General features: G+C 42.8%; 1 protein-coding gene and 1 long non-coding RNA gene across 4 annotated transcripts in view; one reads left to right on the forward strand and one right to left on the reverse strand.

The window, feature by feature from the left end:
• The window catches only part of Pcsk5 (proprotein convertase subtilisin/kexin type 5), a 434973-nt gene that overhangs the window by 291089 nt on the left and 118560 nt on the right, over positions 1 to 25324 (forward strand). The window contains exon 21 of one of the 3 annotated variants that reach the window (XM_059259903.1): positions 2471 to 5094. The exons of the other annotated variants lie outside the window; for them this stretch is intronic. Within the exon in view, the coding sequence (XP_059115886.1) occupies positions 2471 to 2586 (116 nt within the window). The 3' untranslated portion in view covers positions 2587 to 5094. Of the gene's footprint in view, positions 1 to 2470; positions 5095 to 25324 lie in introns of those variants that run through there. 3 annotated transcript variants of the gene reach the window in all.
• Positions 12121 to 24628, reverse strand: LOC131908851 (uncharacterized). The gene is made up of 3 exons (XR_009378677.1): positions 24336 to 24628; positions 21647 to 21897; positions 12121 to 13048 (listed from the first exon to the last, which is right to left on the reverse strand). It is a non-coding gene; the product is annotated as an uncharacterized LOC131908851 (long non-coding RNA).

Below are 25324 nucleotides of genomic sequence, written 5' to 3' on the forward strand. Positions count from 1 at the left end.
CACTGCCCTAAAAATCTCCTGTGTTCTGCCATCCATCATCCTGCCTCCCCACAATTCCTGGAAATCTATGGCTTTTTTTGTCTCCATACAGTCTTTCTTTGCAAAACATCTTATATTTATGATCATATAGTATGTAGCCTTTTCTGGTTGGTTGGTTGGTTGGTTTTTGAATAGTTTCTTTCCAGTTTTTTGTCACATGGACCTTTTCCAGATTTTTTTTGATGCCTCGTACATAGAGCTTTATATCCTCCCTTGAGCACTAAGCATTTTGCATATATATCTCCTAAGTCCTATGTTATATTAATTCTTGGGCATAGTATTTAATCATGTAAATAATCTCTAATACTTGCCACTCTCTGGTTATTTGGATTTTTTATTATTTTGATATTTGAATCCTAATCAAATGATATCAGTGTTTCAGGAGTTATGTAAGGCTAGGAACTAATAGTCCAATCTTCCAGCAAGAAAACCCAAGTTGTGATGCTAGAAAGTGACGGACCAAACCTAGAACTTAAGACTGCCAAATGTTTGGCCAGTCTGCTTTTCTTACCATTAGTGGTTTTTTGCCAAAATTCTGGGACCCACACCATCCCCTAAGATTCTGACTGAATTGTTCAGGATAGAGTATGACATGGATATTTTTAGAAACTTGTATTTCTAATTTGCAGCCTGGTTTAAGGAGCCATTTCCCCTACCAGCTTGGCAACTGCAAGGTTCATTCACTTCTCTGGACTTACTGGTTCCACCTATAAATTCAGCATATTTCAATTATTCCAATACCAACATTAGTGAATTTTAATTCTCCACACAATTCATGCTGAGAGGACCCTATACATTGTACCTAAACTTTACACATAAAGTATATCTCAATAGAGAAATCAATAGTATTTGAACTGTCATTCAACATATTCTTTGGAGACTACATTTAGAATAGTCTCAGTGACAAGGCTATAGACCTAGGGAAAGGCAGCCTGCGCTGTACTTGGCAGAATGTGGAGTTAGGAGTCTGCATGCTGGATTCAGATCGCCACCCCAGACCTGGGGCTGATTTCCTTCCTCCACACAAAGTGAAGATGCTACTAGTGTCCCTGTGTGGTTGGTTATTCCACAGCTCACTATTAGGAACCTCAAATGGACACAGCAGGAAAGGAGCACATAAGGACACTAAGACAAGGACATTTGCGGTCTTATCTCCTTGAAGCATCTGGGTGGCTGCAGTCTTCATAATTTTCTTGATGAACAGAATGGGCTCAGCCCACCCCACTCTGTCCGTTTCGATCCTGCCAGGGCTAATTCACAGTGTACCACTCTAGGGTAAGAAGCCTGAAGTGGGGGCACCAGGGCTGTCTAAGTATCAGCTACCAGTTGCCTGCACATGCCTTCCTACCTGAATTTGAAAATTATGGTCCCTTTATATTAGAATACAACCAGACCTTTCTTTTTCAATTCAGTACACAGATTACTGAGGAAGATTTAGTGGTTGACAATCACAGGACATCTACCTTGAAGTTTTCTCCTCTAGCATTTGGTACAAGGCACCTAAAGTTAACAATGTACTAACCCTTGCTAAGCCATGCTGTCCATGGGTTGTTATACAAAATGGCGACTTGATCAGAGGGAGGTGTCATGAAGAGCCAAAGTTTGCAGTGAGGCCAATTCCAGGCCTGTTGAAGAATGAGGGTCCCTTGAGCCTTCAATCACATGGCAAATGCTCTTAAAAACTACTGTTTGCTCCTTTTCAACTGTCATATTTCCATGATTCTAAGACAATTCTTTTGCAGTCTAACATCTCAGAAATCAGATATATCTGGTCATTCATGACAACTCACTACTGCTTTTGACCATCAGGTTGATGGGATGTGTCACTGCCTGAATCTGAGACTTCGCCACAGAAATGTGCACTCCGTTGAATGAAGCATGTGGCTCCTACTTTTCATGTGTCATTTAACAACTGTTCAAATGAACATCAAAGAACTACACAGAGAGCATTATGTCACATACCATTAATAAAAATCAAATTAAAATTCCAATTGCTACCAGGATGTGGTATCACAGTGTAAGCATTATTACCTTTGTGATACTGAAATAACAGTGAATTTTAAACCTCATGTCTTAGAATCAATGAAATATGGTACAAATGACTGTATATTTTCTGCTCTAGATAGTGCTGAGAAGAAAAGTTCCTTGCTTGTGATATTATTGATTTCTAATTTATTCTTTTTCCAATCTCTTTTTCCTTTCACAAATGGATACCAATCACATTTACTGCTGGACTGCAATATTTCTCATTGAAAACACTGCTGTTGACTGAAATCACTTTGGGTGGACCAAATTCCCTCCCTGTTGACTGCTCCTGAATGACCTCTTCCAAACCCCCCAATCTACCTCTTTGGCCAATCAAATACCTCCCTCCGTGGGTCCTGCTGCTCTCGACTCCACTCCCCCTCTCTCTTGCTGACTTCCGGAAAAGCCACGGAAGAGTCCTGGGCAGAAGGAGGCTTCTGTATGCTTGTGAAAAAGAACAATCTGTGTCAACGGAAAGTTCTACAACAACTGTGCTGCAAAACCTGTACATTCCAAGGCTGAGCGGCCGCCTCAGAGCCTTGTTCCTGTAGACGTATAGATTAGTCCATATTATTAAAGAGAAAAAAAAGCCAAAAAATGCAAACCACCTCTCTCTTTCTTGCTATCTTTTTTTCTCTCTCTGTCTCTCTCAAATTTGTGCAGGGAGATGGTGAACTGTTTTGTCAAAACTTAAATAGAAAAACAAATAAATAAACCTACAACAAGCCTACCTTTTAAAACTGGATGTTTAGTGTTAAACAGCCAGAATCACAGAGACAGTATTGTATAACCAAAGTATTTGATGCCAAAATTTGAAGTTAAAGTAATGATTTGATTTCCTGCCCTGGTTCGAAGGTCCATTTCATTCCTTTGCATTCGCTCGCCTGTTTCTCCTTTAAAATGCCTAAAAAAAAATTATTTTCCTGAAAACATCACAAGAAGAGCACACATAGATCAGAATGAACAGAAAGCTTTTACATGGGTCGTTTTTCTGCCCTGAGCCTGCAGCTGGGGGAAATGACAGAAAACTGGACCTTTAGGGTACTGAGAAGATCCTCCAGACTGTGTTCCATGTCCTCATCTTAGCGTTTCATGGTCCTGCGGTGATGCTTCCCACATGTGACTGGCTTTGTATGTTGTGTACTGGTTTTTTTTTGCACATTTCTCACCTGATAAGTCTGCTCCATCGGCTTCATCAGGTAGACTTTCTGCTACTGGCTTTCCAAACACTGTCAATTGGGTTATTGTTCACACAGCTGGTAAAATGGATTGTTCTGTAGACTCAAAGTGATGGGAGAAGCATGTGATACCCAGAAGGGCTGAGGCTGACCCAGGTCGCCTGGAGCCCAGAGAGTCATTCTGTAGACCCTGTACAACCTCCTGGTGCTCTCTAGCCATTAACCCCATAGAGTTTTTTTAACTGTCGTCAGAAATTCCATTGGTCATGGTAGGAAGCACTTGAGATAGGATGCAGGAAATTTCTTCCTGCGGTCAAAAGTTCCTAAGAGGTCCTGTATTTTTTAAGAAATGGAATTTATTTAAGTCATATTTAAGCTCATGCATACACTGGTGGAGCAGTGTTTTTCAATGGTGCTGACTACAAGTTGTCTCATCCTGTCACTTTAAGAAAATAAAACTGGAAATTGAGTGTGGGTGGCATGATTGTACCCTCCTGGTTCAATATTTTCTCACTCTTCTGTCCTTCTATAACTAGGACCATTCTCTTATGCACCTGTCCACTGAATGTCACTGAGCTGGGGTTGCTTTGTCTGTTTGTCTAATTTGAAATGATGTGTTCACTGGTTTTCTGTGACTCATAAACATTTCATGGAATCAAGAATACTGAACTGTAGAGAAACTACTTTGAATCTTTGATTGAAAATGATAAAACCTGATATATCTTTTAACAGTTCCTCTGAGAGTAACTGATATCAAGCTCCTTCGTTTTTTCTATCAAATCGCCATAGTGATCTCATTTACATGTAGCATGACCAGGCATCTTCAGGCTCTAAGTTTTGGAAAGCTACACTTCTGAGATGTCGTGGCTTCAATGCTAAGAGGAGAGAAGTGATCTTGGGAAGGAGCTGAGATGTGCATGTTAAAGTCCCTGCTCACACAAACAAATAATGAACTGCCTGCCCTGAAAATCTCCCTAGACAGCAAAGTTCACTTCTAGCTGCAGGTAGATAATGAGAAATTGGTCTGTTGAACCCTTTAATGACATTGTAAGGTTAATGAGTCACATGATTCATTAGTAACTAAGGAACTGGCAGATTATGCTGGGCAACTTTTCCTCTTTAGAACACTGTAGGCTCTTCTGACATGAAGAGCAAAGGGAATCCTAGTCACAGTATATTCTTCGTACATTTAAATGCACATTCTTTAAATGAATAAATGTAAACACAAGCCAGGCAGAGGCAAAAACTATATTTGCCTGCAAAGGAATCCAGTTGATTAGGCAGGTCTATACTATTAGAGGCACAAGGTCACAATGATACAAGAGATAAAACTGATGTCTTTGTCCTAAGACAATTTTAGCCACTGGTAGGACAGCAAATTCACTGGGGTCCACTTCCATGCATTCCATTCCCACTGGCCATGCAGGTGCACATCACGGAAATACTGGTTTAACTACTAGTTTGTTACTGCCTCATTTATCTACATAACATTATTAACTAGAACATAATGCTTTCAAAGTTTACGTTAATGTTATATATTATGTATAAATATATATATATATATTCATGAGTATATGTAACGGATAGCACAAAGTTTGGAGACATGACAAATGCTCTTACCCTCTGGAGACAAAAGTCCTATTTTCTGTTTTCTTTTGTCTTTTGATCTTTAATTCACTAATTAATAGTGACTTGTTGTTAAATCCAAATCCACTTTACTGAAAAATACTGTGCATGTGTAAAATGTTCAGTTGTTTTTTTGTAAAATATAGAACAGTTGTAATTGATACTGGCCAAAATCAATGTTATGCCATATTTTATTTTTTCTATTAAATTAACCTAAGTTCCTGTTTATTTGATCTCTTCATACCCATGTGTAAGCATCTCTAAAAGGCTTAGTTGATGAGAGACGCCTCTGCTTCCATATTGAAGTAGAATGTGAAGGAACAGTGGATAAGAATTAAACATCTAAGTACACATAGAAAAACAGGAGAAGAGAAATAGAAGTGAACAAGGAGGAGGAAGAAATGACCTTTAGAACAGGTGACATTTGGACACCAATGCATGTTAAATCTCATTTTCGAGAAGAACATAACTAGAAATACCTATTAGAATTTGGCATAGTTTCTGTCCAATTGTAGCAACCTAGTCCCCAATAAGGAAGATAGCTGAGTCAACTCTGCATTGTGTGTGTGTGTGTGTGTGTGTGTGTGTGTGTGTGTGTGTGTGTGTGTAGGGGTGGGGGTAAGGATGTAGGGAGTATAAATGCTGTGAAAAAGAAAGGTTCAGTTTGCTGTATAAATGTGGCAATGGATGACCCTGAACACCTAAAGGATGAGTTTGTCCAACAGAAATCTCTGAGACATAGCACTGGGTGGGACTGTGAAATGAGCTAAAATGATCAGTGGGTGTATATTATTGTGGACCCTGCTTAAGATGCAGTCACTACCCTTGTGGTTCATTATTTGCCATTTGAGCAGAGAAATCCGCAAAAGTAGCAAGGTGAGTTCCAACCAGATTTAAACATCAGAGAATACATATGGGTATAAGAGAGAGCTTCTACAATCACAAAGGCCCAATATGAAGACAAAGTGAATTAATTTTAGTGACCACCTACCATACAGTACACAATATGAGAGTATAATACACATATCCTAGTGAACACATAACCTCTTCTGAGTCTGAGAAAGACAGAGCAGAGGTACATATATTATTCTATTTACCCATAAGGAAACCAAAACACAGATAGACCCTAAATTGATATGGCAAATGGATAATCACAATAATAAAGCTTAGCAACCAACAGAAAGCAGTGAATTCCAAATCCTGTGGGTAGGTCACTTAGCTAAGTTTCTGCTGAACTGGTCAAGGCCGAGTTACTGGAGCAGATAGGAGTAGAATTGGTCCATTACTATTACTGTCTAGGGGGTCTTGATCTGGTTCGAGGGTCTTGATTGGGTTGGTTAAAGAAGTAAAAGGCAGGGGAAATGTCAAACAGCACAGGGAACAGCTTGAGAAATTTCAAACACAGCGAACAGGAGCAGAGGGAACCAGCAGTTTGAGGAAGGTTTTTATTAGGGGTGAAGAGACACACATGTAGCAGGTGCACAGAAGAAGACCATCTGCAGAGCAGCAGGCAGATTTGAGAAGCCAGAGCCCTTGAGCTTGAAGCGTCTTCCCTAATTTAGGGTTGGCCAATTTGAAGAAATGCAGGATGGCTGGTTGACCAATAACTGTTGTATAAACGTGTTTTGATCCAGCCTTGAACTTGTTAAGCCAGTCCATCATCAGGGGCCCTACCTAAAGGAGAAAAAAGAAGAAGCAGCCCACAAGGTCTTTGTTTAAGCTGCCAGATTTTGTATCAGGTCCGGAGGATGGTGAAAAAGCTAGCCATCTTGGAAGTTCACTATCCTTATTACCTAGTCCTGGCCCTTCTCCCTGTCTGTTTGCCTATCAGAAGTCTATCTAACTCCTAGACCCCCTTCACAAATAAGTTTGCCACACACAAGAGGTTCAGGTCAAGAAGATGCGTTCATGGTTTTAATCCAATTTGTTCATTGCTACAAAGGGCGCTAGTTCAACTTACAATAGCTTAGTCAAGGAATGACTACGCCTTTGCCTTTGTTGCTGGTACTCCACCTCTGTCCAGTCCCACCCTAACTACAATTGCCAAGTTCTCAAGGCCCACCTCAATGGAAACCCTTGCTCCACAGTGGCATTCCCAAGCTTATTGGGAAGTTACAAGCTATAAACTTGGTAGTGAAGGGAGCCCATTGGCTTTTGGACTACTCTATTGAACTTTCTCTCTCAAGTGGTCAACACTGTAGGCACATTTGAGTATGGAAACTGATGTGGGATATCGTTCTATATGCTGTGAATATATGTTGTTCCCATTGGTTAATAAATAAAGCTGCATTGGCCTATGGCAAGGCAGCTTAGAGGCAGGTGGAAATCCAAGCAGATAGGAAGAGGAAGGAGAGGCAGGAAGAGATACCAGCCTGCCACCCAAGGAACAACATGCCAGCAGAACACATGGCAAAACATAGATTAATAGAAATGGGTTAATTTAAGATATAAGAGCTAGCTAGTGAGAAGCCTGAGCCATTAGGCCATATAGTTTGTAAATAATATAAGCCTCTGTGTGTTTACTTGTCCGAGTGGCTGCAGGACAGGTGGGACACAGGAAAACTTCTGGCTACAGGAAACACACAGGCCCTACTAAGTGCACCAACCCTAGTAGGAAGACTCCCATGATGCTGGCACAGAGAACTGTACATTCTCCACAGTGTCTGAGTCATCATCCAGCCTCACCCAGAATACCAGCGGACAGCAGCAGGGTGATAATCAAGATCAGAGGCAACCTTAAACTGCTCTGGCCAGTTGGATGCTGCCTCCTTCCATTCTCTAATACAAAATGGCAGGCAGAAACCAAGATCAGCTACAGCTTGACCTCACCTACCCTAAGCTGGGCTCTGGGCCCTAAATGCAGAATGTGTACATGACACAGAAAATATAAGCCTGCTTTTCTTTTCTGGTTAACATCCATTTCCAGACGCTTTTGTTGCCAGCCCATAAAATCCAAAGTTCTCCATAGAGTACTTTAGTCATATTCAGCTAGGCACAGCCAAGATGAACTGAATTTCACTCTGGCTTGTTGGAGCTCCTTGGCACCTAGCAGGAGACTCTAATCCACATAACCATGTCCTCTCGTCATCACTAGAGGTGACGATCCAGCCGGATTCAGTTCTTTGGCAAGAAAGAGGCAGTTATGCAGCAGGGCCAGAGCGTGAGTGGTGGCACAGGATCCTGTCCTCTACCTCCAGGAGACTGCAGACGATCTCTTGGCTGTTGCCCCCTTTGACTGGTTAATATGACTTCTGAGACAGACTTTCATACCATATTTTAAGCTGGCCTTAAACTCAGCATTCCTTAGCTTCCCATGTGCTGGATTAGTAGGCATGAACCTCCATGCCTGGCCTTGGTAGATTATTACTGAGGGATTTGCTTAACACTATCTCTTCCAGTTGGTCATTGTTCGGATACAACTGTTGTTTTTGTTTTCTGAGCAACAAAGATATTTCTAGAAAATTCCAGACACACTTTCAGAGGTTCACATTGTAAGAACTTCAGCTTTTGTCAATATTTTTATATACTTTAAGGATGTAATTTTTAAGACTCATGTGGTTTTATTTAATTGGGCCCACACAAAAGTCAGCATAGAGATGAATTTTCTGACACAAGAGTGAACTAGGAGAAGATGTGGCCCAGACTGAAGCCACCACGTCACCCTTGTGCCCCACACGGCTTCCTTTTTTTTTTTTTTTTGAGTTAAGAGCACATTAAGTTGCAAGGCCAGCAGGAACCTTTTCCCAAGAAAGGATAGAAAGTACACTGACCCTTTGAACTTGGCTTTTTTTTTTTTAACTTATAAGCCCAAATAAATACAAACTGTAGAGTCTCTGACACAGACCAAACTCTGAGGTTCTTACCTCCTCCAGACTGACCTTCTAATGGAGCAATACATGCAAAGCACTCAGCTGTAATGTGACACTATTTAAAGGGGTATAAAGCACACTGAAAGTCCAGAGAAACAAGCTCCCTTTACTAATGAAGGGTTGATGTCCCTTGTCCTTGTACACACATGCCAAGGGCATCCCAAAATAGTATGAAACATTACAAACAGAGTTGGCTCTAATGTGCACAAAACAAGCTGCAAAGGTCGAAACCAAATGATACCATAATTAAATATCTGTGAATTGCAACATGTCAAACTAGTCAGTTGTAACTCCACTCTTAAAGAATCCTGTACAATTAAGTTTAATGTAGGATGAAGGTGAATTTTAATGATTGGTACAATGTGGAACCTCCAGAGGTTGGAGCAGGTAGGCTCCATGGGCATTTTATATATTGCCTTGAAAAGGAGGGAGAAATTCACTATTTACCCCAAAGGCCATGTCCCAGGGAGGACACTGCGGGGATACTTCACAAGGAAAGCAACATGTAAATTTTGCCTTTGCTTTCTACACTCTCTCCAAGGAGCATTTAGTCCTATTGCTTTAAACACCATCTCTACAGATCTGCTCTCCATTTCAATAACAAAATACCTGAGGCTGCATACTTTATAAAGACATAAGGTTTATTTAGCACAATTTGGGGAGCTAGTAAGTCCAATCAACATGACGTTTATGAGTCACACATACACACACCCATCCCCACTCCTGTGCTGCATTGCATCATGGTAGAAGGTGTGGCTTGAGTTCCTAAAGGATAGAAAAGATCACATGGAGAGACAGAAAGTCACTGAGAACTAGGGGCAGGGCAGGCTTGTATTTTTTTTCCAACAGTGCTGTCATGAGAATTAATTAGAATACCATGACAACTATCTTAATTTATTGCAAGAGCCATGTCTCAGTGGCTTCCCAGTAAGTTCCACCCTTAAACATCTCCCAACACTTAAGGTCACACACTAGGAACCTTTCTCTAACATCCTTTTTTCCTAATCTCCCCAAATTTCACAGATTCAATTAACTACTAGGCATTTCCCTTCAGATACCTGGTAGGCATTTCAACTAACAAATCCAAAGCAGACTTTAGACACCTCAACCTCAGCCCCATCACCACTACCCCTCCAGCTCTCCTTTCTCAGTCAAGAGCCATTAGAAGTACACTCAGTTGCTCAGGACTCTTCTTTTCTATCCCAAATCCAACTTACCCACAGAGTACCAAAATTTCTCTCTCGATGGCCCACTTCCACGCACTCCATGAGCCTTGGAGTGGATTCTCTGCCTTCATCCTACACCTCTATCTTCTCTTTTGTCCCTGTCCCATCCACACACCAGACTGTCAGGTTTTGTCTCTCACTTACTTATTCATAATAAAACCTGAATTTCCCTGAGATCTTTCTGTCCTCACTTCATGTTGCCCTCTCCTTTGGCCTCATACTCTGGCCATACCAACTTCCTTTGTGTCCTTCAAACAAAACCAGTGTGTTCATGCCTCAAGGTGCCAGATCTTAGTTTAAAAAAAAAAAAAAAAAAAAAAAAAAACCTCAGAAAGCAGCTCCCTCCATATACCCACCTTTCCTCTTTCCATAGCCATAATCACATGACAGTCTTGACTGATTTGCTTGATTACTGTCAACTAACTCCTTGAGAACTGGTGCCTCTCTGTCCATCTTGTCCACAACTGTATTTTATATGTCTAGCATACTTTGTTTAATAACAAGTTATGGAATAAATGAATAAGATGACATCGAAGAAGAGTGGCATTTGATTTGAGTCTCAAAGGATAAGCAAGGTTTTTGTAAGTCAGGGAAACTTAGAAGTACTCAAGAGAGTCTCTGCAAGGCTACAGGACCACTTGAAGGACTGTGCAGGGAGATGGCAGGCAGAGCGGGCAGGGGAAGGCGTAAGCAGGACTCTTGTCCTCCCTCCATCTCCTCTTTACCAGAGCCATCAGCCCTCTTGAGAGAGGCTAATTGACCTGCTCAAGGACCCCATCAAGTCACCTCTTGGCTCCTCGCCAAGGTATTTGGGAAGCAATCATTCAGAGAGAGCGCTGAGGAGGGCATGCTTGCTCCAGTCCCCAAGGGCTAATGGCTGCTTTGAGCCAGCAAATGAAAGGCTAGGGACTCAGCAGAACTCAGTGACCAGATGAGCTCCCATTAGAGAGGTGGCATGTAGCTCCTCCTCAGCATTGTATCACAGGCTGGGGGGAGCATGGCAATGTAACACTAGTTATCCCAAAGCAGAAATCCTGTGAACCCGGCTAACAAACCTGGGGTAACAAATCCTAGGTGTTTTCAAGCAGGCTTTTGTTGCCTCCTGAATCATAGTGGTTACAAAACAATAAAAGCTTAACTATAAAGAAAGAGTAAGGCCTATATTACATATGGGAATGTAATTGTAATTGATATAATGTTATGAGAGCCAACAAAATGACCTTGACCATCTTCTGTCTTGAGCCCACCTTGGAGGCTTGGAAATACATTTCTGCCTCCAGAATGTGGCTGCCCCAGTCCTGCCCCACCTGTACCAAGTGACCCACAATGGGCTGTTAGGAATCCTGCTTCTTGGCCTTATTCAATACACCCCACTTATCGCCTTGCCCTTCTTCCTGTTCCGCACTAGTCCCCACAGACTTTCAGAAACTCAAAACTGAACATGAGGCTCTACCCTCTGTGGACCCCCTCTTCCTTAGAATACAGTTGAGAGTCTTTTCTGTAGCTTGAAGAGCCTGTTCAGTCTGACCTGCCCCACTTCACCAACCTCATCCCTCACCATCCTCTCCTTCCCCTGGATTCTTCTATTCTTCCCTGAACCTTAGACCCTTCCCACAAGGTATTTCCCCTGCTTCAGTCTACCCCAGCTGGTCAGCCACAGTGGCTGGCACATGTTATCTGGGCTTCAGTCATTTCTTCATTTCCTAACCCTTACAGGCAAGGTTAGAGCTCCTTATTTATCTTATTTTTCCATTCTTCTTAGCATACATTTATTATACAAAATAAGGGTTTCATTGTGACGTTTTCACATGCGTATAATGTTCCTTCATCATATTCATGTTCCCATTCTTCCATCTTATTCTCCAACTCTGACCCCCAACATATTTCCTAATTGTCCTCTGCTTTCTTATGAGCTGTCATAAAAGTCCCTACTTCATGTCAATTATATTTGAGGCCTCTTGTTCTCCACAGCAGCATTTGATGCAGTAATTCTCACTATGAAGTATCCTCTGTGGGTGCAAACTTGATACACAGAGGACAATACACTGTTTCATGGACTAGGTGCTTGGTAGCTCTTCCATCAGTAGGTAAACAAAAAAAATGCTATGAAGGGTTAAGTGAATAATTGAACAAATGACAATAAAAGAGCAACCATGACCCAGCTACTGGGATAATTAAATCCTGATTGTGTGTGGCTTCAGGATTCCCCTACCTTCCCCCACATCTTCAGTTTCCTCTCCTTTGGTGTCATGCCTGCCAACCCTTCAGCTCCATGACATTGTAAAGGAGGCAGGAGACTTCATGGAATTTGTCACTTACCAGAAATGGCATGTAACGCCATCAGCACAAAGAAGAAACCAAAGCTTTAGAATAAACCTCACTGCAGTGGGAGCCATCGCAGCAGAGGAGTGGGTACTGTTTAGTGTGTTCATTCCTTTTCTTGTTGCTGTGACAAAATACCTTATGAAAGTTACTTAGCCAAGGCAGGGTTTATTTCATCTCTCAAGGAGGAGTGGTTACCATGGCACCAGGAAGATGAGGTAACATGTCCCATTGGATCTCCATTCAGAAGTTGAGATGAATGCAGATATTAGCTTGCTTTATGATTTTTATGTAGTCAGGTGATATAGCTGATGAAATAGTGCCACTGATATTCAGTATGGGTTTTCCCTCCCTAGTGAGTCCTTTCTGAAAACACCCTCACAGATGCCCCCAAAGGTATGTTTCCACAGTGATTCCAAATCAAGTCAACTTGACAGTGAAACCTAACCATCAGGAGTAAGCAGCAGTATTCTAAACACATCCCCCTGAGATGTCTGATGTACTCACAGCTGTAAGGGACCATACAGAATAAATCAGAGGTATAATGTGCACTCTGATTTCTATGAAGGAAAGGAAAAGATGAGATGATGAGATTGAGATGAGATGAGATGAGATGAGATGAGATGAGATGAGATGAGATGAGATGAGATGAGATGAGATGAGATGATCAGTAGCAACCAACCTTGAGCTAGGGAGATGGCCTGAACTTTCCAGCTGGGCCCAAGACTGAGAGAGTCACAGACATCTGGTGCAAGAATGAGACCTAAGAGACATGGGGCAGAAAGGGAGGAGAATATTAAGAAGAGAGAAGAATGTGACCCCCAGCTGCTGGTCAGACGATGACAGAAGTAGACACAAGCCGAGAAACGCAGCTAACTCTAGAGACAGAAAACAACCTGCCACCAACAGTTACCCAGGAAAAGGGTCCCCCCAGACCTCTGCCCAGAACCTGAAGGAACCTGGCTCCAGGTCATGTCCAGAGCCTGCAGATAGAATGCAGGCTGCCAACACCTTGACATCAACCTTGTAAAACCCAGAGCAAAGAGTCAGCTAGACCACACTGTTCCCAGACTTCCAGCCTACAGAACATGAGACAACTTGGTGCTTTCGAAGCCACTACATTTATTCTGCAGTAGAAAATTAGCATAATTATCCCAAACCACAGATGATGGTCTGTAACATTACAGATGGAGATGAGCCACTAAGGTGACACATCATTTCTGAGCTGAGTGGTTTTGAATTATCTGAAGCCACAATGGCAGGCATGACACCTCCTACTTCTTATTTAATTTTATTATACTTTTATGTATATTTGTGAGGTTTATTTTTAATTAATTGGGGAGGGTTGGTTGTGGCTGTGTGCCATGCATGTGTGGTATCTGCAAAGGCCAGAAGAGGGCATTAGATCCCAAGAGTTATAGTCTGTTGTGAGCTGCCCGACATGGGTGCTGGGAACTGAACTTGAATCTTCTGTAAGAGCAGCAAGCTCCCTTAACAGCTGGGCCATCTCTCTAGCTCTTATTTTCTTTTGAGATAGGGTCTCATCTAGTCCCAGCTGACCTCAAAACTCATTGTAAAGCTAATTCCTCATCCTCTCGTCCCCACCTCCCAAGCATTGGCATTATAGCCGTGATATGCCACATCTGCTTTAAGCATCAAGTTCTTTAAGGATGAGCACTGAAGAACCAGGCAGCTGTGTACTGGTCATCATCCAGCAGTGCTAATAAAGCAAGTTAGTGGCTCTTCAGATCACAGAACTTAATTGATGGTGAATAGCTTCAGCTACAGACTCTGAAACTTACCCTCCTAGGTGTGTGGCTGGAAGGTGCCCTGCCCTTGCAGTCCACAGTCTCTGAACCTCCACCCAGATGCATGGTGGAGAGTTCACTGGCCATCTGTGGACTGATGGATTGAGGCTGAACACCCTGACTCCCAACATGCTCCTGTGGCCCTCTGCAGCTGATCTGCAACAAGCAGGCCAGCTCACCACTGAGCTGTCCCTTTGTGTCTTTTCCTTCAATGAGCTGAAGTCCTTGCAGCCACTTTCCAGACCTGTCCTCTTGAATGTGCTGCATAACTAGCTGTGTTTGCGGCAGATGGCCAGCAGAAGCATTCCCCTTCTCTGCAGATCCAAATTGAATTTATTGTGTGTTTCCTGATAACCTGCTAAGGATCAGTGGCTGAGCTTGCTCGCTCCTTCTGTGTTCACTCCCTGGCATTGTAGAAGCTTGTCCCCATGGCAGGCTGAAATGGCCATTTGTCCTCTAGAGGCCCTGTCACCAGCAGGGGTTTCCTACTGAGTCCTAGCTCTTCCTCCGACAACACAACTGGCTTAACTGTTTCTTTCCTTTTCTCCTGTCCCATCCTCTTAGTCCAGCACACAAGGCAGGTGCCCCTGACGCTCCTGTCATGGGGAAGAGACCGGGTTGAACCTAGCATATTTTGAATACCAGCCATCCTTTTGAGAAATGGGTCAGTGACATAATGACCATCACAGAGAATCTGGAAGGAGGCTCCAAATGCTAACTTTCTTGCTTACTCTCAGTGTGATCATGGGAAGTATGTATCTCTCTGAATATTTTCCCATTTGAATAATAATAGTTCTATGGAGACATCCTTAGGATTAAATAACAATGCCTGCATCTAGCACAATAGTGATTGCTCTTAATACTAAGTAAACTAGAAATTTAACATTCATCCTTGATTCCTCCTTTTTGCTTATAGCCAGTCCAAGACCAAATTTAATCACCTTGCCTCTGGCTCTCTCCTGGGTCTGTCTCCTTCCCTCCATCCACTGCCACACTGGGTCAGCTATCTCCATCTTCACTACCACACTGGGTCAGCTACCTTTATCCACTACCACACTGGGTCAGCTCTCTCCATCTTCACTACCACACTGGATCAGCATCACTGCCCTGGGCAACTGGGAGCCATCCTTTCATACCCTTAACAAACTCAGCCTTAAGTTTAAAAAAAAAAAAAAAAGAAGTAAATAAGAAGTCGAAACAGGGTGTGAAAATGCAATCTAAGCTCACTCCTCTCCTGCTGAAACCTGTGGCTTCTAGTAATAGCAGAGTCAGCAGCAAATCCTGTAAAATCTGACCCCATCCCTTTCCTCTCCATTCTTCCCTCCCTCCTTTTTCCCCTATGGCCATCCTGCTCTTCCTTTGGTGCCCATATTAGCCAAGCCTGTCCCTGCCTCCCACTCCAGAATGTAAATGTGACAGCATTGGCTTTTTCTCATTATTGTGTTTCTCATGCTTAGCACTGTTCCTGCCATAAACGATTTTTTTTCTCAGTGGGTTTTGAATGAAGGAGTGAGTGAATGTACTGTGACACAATCATAGGGTCTGAACAAGTAAGGGGGCACTTCTGTCGGTTTGACTCCTATTTCAGGGTAAGCAGGATGAGAATTACATTATGCAACATCAGAAATGGCAAATTATTGGCCAGATAACTGCTGAATCCATGAGGCCTTTTGTACCTATTGCAAACCATGGTGAAAGCAGCTAAGCCAGGAGGAGGCAGGAATCAGAGAAGGTAAATTTGTGTGCTCAGAATATATATAACACTGTGTGTGTGTGTGTGTGTGTGTGTGTGTGTGTGTGTGTGTGTGTGTCCATGCATATTGCAAATCTCAATCTCAGAAGGCTGAGCCAGGGGGGTTGCAAGTTTGAAGCCAGTCTGGGCTAAATAGAAGACCCTGTTCCAAATCAGCTCTGTGGTAGAATGATTGCCTAGTATGTACAAGCCCCTGTGTTCAATCCCTGACATGATGGAAGGAAGGAAGGAAGGAAGGAAGAAAGGAAGGAAGGAAGGAAGGAAGGAAGGAAGGAAGGAAGGAAGGAAAAGAGTATACTACAAGTCTAAAGGATCAGACTAACTAAATGCCCGTTGGGCTGAGAGTGTAGTAGGTAGGTAGAGTCTAGCGAGTGCTAGAGCACCTGCCTGGTGTCAGGGCAGTGGGGATCCTGGGTTGTTCTCTTCCCAGCACTACACAAACAAATTAGGAAGCTGCAGACGCCTTTTTCTCTACTCTCACCACACAATAGCTATGATTTCTTTGGGTCTGCTTTCTACAAAGGTCTATTTTCAATTTTTTCTCACAAAAATACACAAAGCTTAGCTTGCTACTATCCTGCTACTAGGTTAGCTTTTAGTTTTCTCTGTCCTTAATCAACCTACTGCCTCTCCACTCCAGCTCTGCAGAATTCACACACAATAATCAGGAGCTGAAAAGTGAAGGGCAGCCCCTGAGGTTCCCACAGACACAGTGAGAATGGGGTTGGCAGAGTGGGGTGGGGGTGGGGCGGGGTATAGAGGTAAGACCTCTCAAACAATGGAGGATTCCTGGGGTTGGCTGGAGCAGCATGACCTCTCAGGTCTGCACCAGAAACATTGTGAATGTATTTGCATTGAAGAATTCCCAAACTTACTGCATCTCTATTTCATGAGGCCAGCAAAGTACAGAGGCATGAAATCTGCCTTTGATTACTAATTCACTCCTTCCCCAGTGTGGGATGATCTGGACTTCGGGTCACTACAGCCCAGTCTATCTGTCTTCAGAAGGCCAAGAACACAAGGACCTTCTCTTGTCTTGAGAACTCCAGATGTGCTAGTGCTCCAAAACCACAGCTGAATCAAGTGGTTATCAACAGAGGTATCAGCATGCCCTTACCATCTCACGCTAATGTACATACAGCTTTAATATTATATTTTAATAAATATAAAAATTTAATAAACTATCATCCATATCTTGCTGTGCCTATCAAATGCACTCCATCTCTACCTCTCTGAAAGTCCATGGAGAAAGCATACATGACAGCTTCCCCTGGGGATGGAGAACCCCAGAATGTCTTTGCAGTATTGACATTATACCCTAGAGATGGCTTCCCCACCAAAAGGTTCTAAGAAGACTGGCTAGCACATAGCAAGGGTGCATCAGAATTACTCAGACACCTCATTTGGTCAGTGTCAATCCAACCTCAGGATTTCGAATTCAGCTGAGAATTCTGTTTCTAATGAAGGCCCAGTTGATACTCATGTCACTGGCCCTATCTTGAGAACCACCAACATGGATGTTAAATAACAGACTCACTTGTTAGGCTCAGAGACTCAGGTTCAAGTCCCAGCTCAGCCACTCACCATGTAATCTGTAGTCAATCACTTACTCTCTCTAGTCCTCAGCTTTTCTTGTGTATGGAAAGGAAACAACACCAACACCATAACTAAGACTCCAATGAGACACAAAACACCCGCAAGGTGCCCTTCTCCTACTGTCTTGCAATGTGCTGGTTACTGTTTCTCATTGTGAACATGCACTTAAGGAGAGACTTATTTTGGCCCAGGACTTCAGTACAAAATCAGCTGGATCTGTTGCTGTGGGGCTGAGGCAATGGACACGGTAGGAGTGTGCTGCAGAGGCTGCCCAACTCACTGGGGCCAGGAAGAAGAGCGAGCTGGGAAGTGGCTAGGACAAACTATATCTTTACAGGGTACATTCCCCTAAGCTACTTCTTCCAATGACATCCTGCACCCTACTTTCCACCACACCTCCTAATAACATCCTCACATCAGGCGCCCATCTAAATGTTCATCCACTGATGAAGTCAGATGGAAGCACTCTCCCTAAACCCACCAGCTAGCAGCCAGGCCTTTAATATTTCAGACACCAATCGTAACAGGAAACTGTAAGTGTGGCTCTGTCAGGGCTGCCATGGCAACACTTAAGTGGTAGGCAGTGTAGAGCCAATGCCTCTCTCCAGAGATGTCCCACCCCCAGGTAATGCTAAGTGAGTATTCAGGTGTTCACTTGACCTCTTTACAGAAGCAGATAGTTATAACCTGACATTTCTCCTGCAGGATGCTGCTCAGGTAGCTTTGTACCCTGACCATAAGAAATTAAGTTACTTATCCCAATCCATACAGTTCACAGTGGGCAGGGCTCCAGAGTAAGAAGGGCGGATTCATCCACACCAACTCACACTTCAGCTTTGCGGTATGAGCTTCCTATAGCTGCTGTAACAAATGACCACAGCTTGGTACCTTAATACAATATGTTTGTATTCTCCAATTCTAGAGCTCAGTACTTGGGTCTCACTGGGTCAAAGCAAGGTGTTAGCAGGCTCATCTCCCACATCTCCTAAAGAGACCTGTGCCTTGCCTTTTCCACCTTCTAGAGATGCAATACTTAAATTCCTCTGCTCAAGATCCCTTCCCCCATTGCCAAACCTAACAATAGTGCTTTAAAATTCTCTTTCTGTTGGCCATTGTAATATCTTCTTCTATAATTAAATGTACCTATTTCCTCCCATAAGGATGCTGGTGATTATATTGGCCCAGCCAATATTAATAATAATAATAATAATATCCCTATCTCAAGGTCTTGAATGAAACCACATCTGAAAATTATTTTTGCCATGTAAGATATTGTTCAAGAGCCATGTTCACCACTCTTTTGAGGGTTGTATTTAGCCTACTACACTTGGATCCATCTTCTACCCTCTGAGCTACCATTTGCCTTCAATATTGAAATGGAAATAGTAATATACCATCAGGGGAATATTGTGGTGTGTCACTAAAGGAATGTCCATGGGGTTGCTAAATGCTTCTGGCTACACTGTTTTACATTTAAATAAAATTAATGCATTATCTCCATTTACTCAACAAACATCCAATAAGCACTTACTCTACACTAAGTCTTGAGGTGTAATGCAATAAAGAGTAGAGATATTCCCTACCTTCTGGCTTTAATGCAGTAAGAGAGACAGAAAAATGAGAGGGGGTACCCTGAGGTTTGAACATATAGTATGAAAAAAAATTGGAAGGCAGATGTGGTGGCACATGCCTTTAATGCCAGCACTCATGAGACAGAGGCAGATGAATCTCGTGAGTTCAAGTCCATCATGGTCTACAAAGTGAGTTCCAGGACAGCCAGGGCTGTTACAGAGAAACCTTGTCTTGAAAAAAAATAAGAAAGAAAAGGAAGGAAGGAAGGAAGGAAGGAAGGAAGGAAGGAAGGAAGGAAGGGAGGAAGGAATTAGAAAGGAATGTTCTACAGTGCTCTTGGCCAGTAAAGAGAAGGTTGCCTGGGTAGGTTGTAAGAGAGAGCTAAGACAGGAGGCAGGAAGACAGGGAGGTTCGAAGCAGCTTGGAGCACCTAGGAAGTGCTAAGAGTGTTTAAGTGCCAAAGCCTTGAGTATTAAATGAGAGAGATGTCCTGGGGGCAGGGTGACCCTGGAAGCTTCCTCCAGGGAAGCTGCAGAGAAGCTAAGGGCTGATCTTCCTATTCCTTCAGTAAGCTCTGGGTCCTTGCAAGAAGTCCTGAAAGTTCTAGCCTCCTTGTGGACATTTAAATATCAGACTCCCAGGGATATCCTTGCAAAGTGGGTCTGCTTCCTTTAAGAGCTTCTTGCCTTTCCTCCTCTTTGAAACCTCTATGATTCATGTTTCCATAACTTTACTTTTAGAGCCTCACATTATAGTGAGCTGTCAGAATCTGACTTTTAAATCATTTGCTCTTAAAGATATTCTTATGCCCCTAGATTCTATTTTGCCCATTACTTTTTGTAGTTCTTCTTATATGAAAATCTTTAAAAAATAAAACCAGTGTATTAACTACTAGAATATTAGGGAGTAATAATCCCAATTGCTAGTCCTGTAAGTTTATTCAATGTGGGTAAATTTGCTTGATGGCAGTTGATGGCAGCTGTGATGTGTCCTTAGTTGGAACGGTCTGCTTCCCTAAATGCACAGTTCCTGGTCTGTTTCATCCCTTGAAACCTCCCCCTGCCCACCCTCTACTATACCTCTGTCAGCCGAGAGCATTTGCTCCATGGGCTTGGACAAGTTGGCACTGAACTTCGGTGCTGGAGAGGTATTTTGCATTTAAAATTGGATTCATTGCAGGCGTGTCTAGAAAAGTGGCCATATTTTATGGATATTTGGAGCCTGGGTAGAATAGAACTAGTGTGTTGTGAAACTTGTGTCCATCCAGTCCTCTGGAATCAAGATCATGGGACTCCATGCTGATAACTTACCCTGCCAACTGCTCCAGCAGAATGCACACACTGTCTTAGTCTATTGCTCTGGTTTCTGAGCCCCACTACGTTCTCCTTGCAGTCCCTTGTTATTTTCTCCAGTGCTCACTTATTCTCTGGTCAGCTTTCAGATCCATAGCATCCTGCAGCTGCTAACCCTACCAAGCAACCCACGTTTGCAGGAATTGTGTTTGTGATTTAATTTTGCTTCATGTTATATGCCAAATAGTGCCTGGAACATATTAGGTTCTCCATAATTACACATTTAGTGAATTAATGAATCTCTTTTTGTGGTGCTTCCAGCTATTGGGTAACAGGTCTTTTCCCCTTTTGAATTCCTAACTTCCTACATGTCAAGTTATTTATTTGCCACAGTATTTTAATCAGTGTGTCCCATGACAAGTACTGCTCCGCATCCTGGGAAATAATTCCTAGCCACAAAGAGCAATAATAGATGCCACAGGGAAGATGCCCATTTGCACTATCACCAGCAGACATGCAGAAAGAAACCAAGGATGTAGAAAGTACTACAGAGCACAGGGGAAGTCAGTGCAGCTGTGCGCAGGCGTGGTAGTCAAGAGTCCAGGAGGCTGCCATGGGGGCATGGGGTTTAAGCTGTGAAGGAGTAGAGTTTTCCTGGGATAAGAAAGAAGGGAGTAAGAACAAACCAAATAGGTACTCTATTTGGGGCAGTGCTTAAAGAGCTTGGGAATCCCAAAGTCTCTTGGAACACAGGGATGTGTCTTAGGCAGCCTCCCAGAATCTGACAAGATGACATTCAACTGCAAAAGCTTTATTTGCAAGAGGAATGAAATGCCAGTGGTGACATGTGTTAAGCAAGATAGGGAAATGACCAGTGAAGGTTTTACTGTCAAACTAAATACTAAAGTAGAGTGCTAGACTACAGTGCTATGGGAAACTCAGGGTAAAGTTCAGAGAAATCCCACTGTAGGCAGAGTTTTCCTGTCCCACTGCCACTCTCAAAATAACACATGGAGGCTTATATTAATTATAAATACTTGGCCAATAGCTCAGGCTTATTACTAACTAGCTCTTACAACTTAAATTAACTCATTTCTATTCATCTCTGTATTGCCATGGGGAGGTATCTTTATTAACATGGCACGTTCATCTCCTGCTCCCTCTGTGTCTGGCTGTCAACTCGAAACTCTGCCCTTCTTCCTCCCAGCATTCTCCTAATCTGACTCTCCTGCCTAACCTTATTCTGTTCAGCTATTGGCCTTTCAGTTTCTTTATTAAGTCAATCACAGTGACATACATTCACACAGTGTAAAGGAATATTGCACAGCATCCACAATTACCTCTTTGGAGGGACATTGAAGCTGGGATCTTCATACACAAATCTTCACCATAGGATACAGACATTCCTGAGGGTAAATCCCTCCTTTTTCTAGTACACCATGTGTCTCTGACAGCTTTTTTCTGAGGCTGAAGAAAGTCTCAGGTAAGTTACAGCAGATCCTATTTCCTTGAATTGGTTTCTCAACACACATGTGGTGATGTCAAAGATTTGTACGGAGTGCCCCAATTCTGCCATAGTTTGCAAGGAAAGCTGCAGTGGAAACAACCAGAGACTGAAGCAAGGACCTGATTTTGAAGCCTCTTGTATGCCATAGAACTATACTCTATGGGATCAGTACTGAAAAACTGTAGGTAGGAGGATTGTCCTTATAGAATTTGGATTTTTGGCTGAGTGTTGTGACTCACCATTCTAACCCTAATGCTCAGGAAGCTGAGGCAGGAGGATCACTGCAAGTTTGACACAGGTCTGAATTACAAAATAAGCTCTAGGTCAGGCTGGGATTCAGAGTGAGATTCAAATAAGAATTGAGGTGTGTTAAAGACCATTCCATCTGCAGAATAAAAGACAGCACCAGAAGTAGGGGTGCTGGAAGGGATATGAGCATGGGAATAAGTTGATATGCTTGGTGATCATGGAGATTGGAGAGCCTTGGAAAGCATCCAATGGAGACTACAGTAGGCAGAGGATATAGGATCAGTGAATGGGGATGGAGGTCGGGGGAAGACCTGAAATGAGAAGAGCTGTACAGAAACTAGTACTGTCAGGAGATCCCAGGGACAGAGGAAGCAGGAGGACTTGCAGGGGATGAAACTCCCAGCATCCCCCATAGTGGTCCTTTGACTAATCTGCAAATAACATGGCTTCTCCAATCCCCTGGTTACCTTCATTTATCTTTGTTTCTTGCAACAAAATTATGATTTTTTTCCTGTGTGCACAGTTTTGTATGAGCAGGAAGCAAGATGAATTGTGAATTGTATAATTTGGGTTAACCTGATAAACTCAAATTATCATCTTCTTCCTGTGTAAAGTGGGGAGTGCTGGAGGAAGGGAACAGTTTGTCTGAAGAAACGTTCTTAAATAGTTTGCAAAGCTCACTCATCTGCCCACAAAAGCAAGCTCAGGAGCACTGTGTTTCTAACCTGCTGACACTTATTGAGCGTTAGGCTTGGCTGCTGATTAAAAAGCAAGTGCCCTTGGGACCATCTTTCAGAATACTCACAAAGTCCAAGTGGCTGAAGCCACAGTGATAACAGCCCTTTGTAACTATTTACCTTCCTGCTTCTGTGTGAGTGTGACATTGTCTACAGATGTATGGCCTTTCTGCCAAACAGTTATGCTGGCTGAGAATGGGACAGCCTCTCCATGGGAATGGGCAGGTGATGACACTTCTTTCATGGTCTTGGCATCCACAGATGATATTTTATCTGGCAACCATGAACTTAGCTCCTGATTGTTTATGATGTGGCTTTAGGCAGAGAGGGTTGTGAATGCCTGCACTGTGTTTTACTCTATCAACTCTTGTTAAGTGTGTTTCAGAGACAGAACACAGCAGTCCAATTAGAACAGGTCTCAAAACAGCCACTGTGAAAACACTGTCTGTGGCATGTGGGCAAGAGGATAGAATGATGCCAGGAGGTGCACTATAGCAAATCACTGGCCAGATCATCCCAGTCAGATTTTCCTAACATTCCTAGGCTCTGGCAATGCTACACAACATTTCCTTATGGATTCAAGTTCAAACCCGTGGACTTTTACTCCTGTCTCTCTGCTCACTTCCCATATGCAGGCCATTAACATTTATTGATAATGGTAGTAACAACATTTATTCACTATGTGTTATATACCAGATACACTTTATTCTGAGTACTTTTTTTTTGATTTTTCAAGACAGGGTTTCTCTGTGTAGCTTTGCGCCTTTCCTGGAACTCACTTGGTAGTCCAGGCTGGCCTTGAACTCACAGAGATCCACCTGGCTCTGCCTCCCAAGTGCTGGGATTAAAGGCTTGCGCCACCACCACCTGGCTCTGAGTACTTTTAATTCTTCAACAAACATAGTTATCATAACAGCTTTCTGAGGAAGAACTGTGCCGTGATTTGGAAGCTGAATATCACCCAAAGACGCATGTGTTGAAGCAATGGCCTCTATTCTATGTCACTACTGGAAGAAGCAGACTCTTGCAGACATGGAGCCTGATCAAAAGAAGTTACGTCATTGTGGCCATGATCTTAAAGGGTACTGACACTCTGGTCACTTCCCACTTTTCTTTTTTTGTTTCCTGGCCACCATGAGGCTACCAGGCTCCACTGCCATGCATTTCCACTTTGGTATATGTGCCACTTACTTACACTAAACAATTCAAACCATGATGCAAAAATACGTGTTTTCCCCCTTATAAATTTTTTTGTGCCAGATATTTGGTCATAGTGATTGACAGTTAACCAAGAGTCCATTATTGCCCCATTCTGTAGCTATTGAAATGAGAGTTATAAAAGTTAGGTAGCTGTAGTTGGAAGTTTTCCTGTTTCCTGCTGGGTCCCACAGCTACTCGGACCCAGTTAAACACACAGAGGCTTATATTAATTATAAACTGTATGGTCTATGGAAAGCCTCTTGCTAGCTAGCTCTTACATCTTAAATTAACCCATTTCTATTAATCTATGGTTTGCCACGTGTTCTATGGCTTTACCGGTCTGTTGGCATGTTGCTTCTTCTTCGGTGCCGGCTGGTGTCTCTTTTCGCCTTGTTCCTGTCTCCCTCTTTGAATTTCCCACCTGCCTCTAAGCTGTCTTGCCATAGGCCAAATATCTTTGTTTATCAACCAATCAGAGCAACACATATTCACAGTGTACACAAAGATATTCCCCCATCAGGTAGCTAATCCAAAAATTGCAGATATAAGGTAGGACCTATGGCATATAGGTCTAGATTTCTCTGTCACTACACTTGATCAGATTCCCTTCTTTGGAGCAGTAATGACTTCACTGACTACTCCTTTACATGGAATTTTGAGCTGTCCAGAGAATTGTCACAAAGCATATTATTTGATCATCCAAATAGACCAGACAACATAGGTCACCCTTTGCCCTAGTTTGCTTTCTACTCCTGTAATAAACACTATGACCAAAAGAAACTGGAGGAGGAAAGGGTTTATTTCCACTTATAGCTTACATCATGAAGAGAAATCAGGACAGGAACCTGAGGGCGGGAACTGAAGCAGAAGTCGTAGAGGAATTCTGCTTACTGGCTTGCTCTTCAGGTCTTGCTCAACCCACTTTCTTATACAACCCAGAACTGCTTGCCAAGGGGTGACACCACCTGTGGTGGTCTGGGATCTCCTACATCAGTTATTAATGAAGACAATGCCCTGTAGACTTGTCTACATGCCGATCTAATAGAGATATTTTCACAATTGAGGTTCTCTCTTCCCAGATGGCCCTAGTTTGTGTCAAGGTGACAGAAAAAAAAAAAGCCTAGTCAGCACACCCCAGTTGTTGCTGAATTGATTAGAACTCTCAGGGTGTCACAGACTCTCTCAAAGCTGCCCCTCAAAGCTTTGAATGAGGACTATCTGACTCTTCACTATTCTCATAAATATCATGCTTTATGCTTTTCCCTAAAGCTGTAATTTCCACTCTTGAAATAACCAATGTACAAGATTGTCTAGGACATGTGTTT

This window comes from Peromyscus eremicus, chromosome 1, assembly GCF_949786415.1.
Source record: "Peromyscus eremicus chromosome 1, PerEre_H2_v1, whole genome shotgun sequence".
NCBI classification, from domain to species: Eukaryota; Metazoa; Chordata; class Mammalia; order Rodentia; family Cricetidae; genus Peromyscus; species Peromyscus eremicus.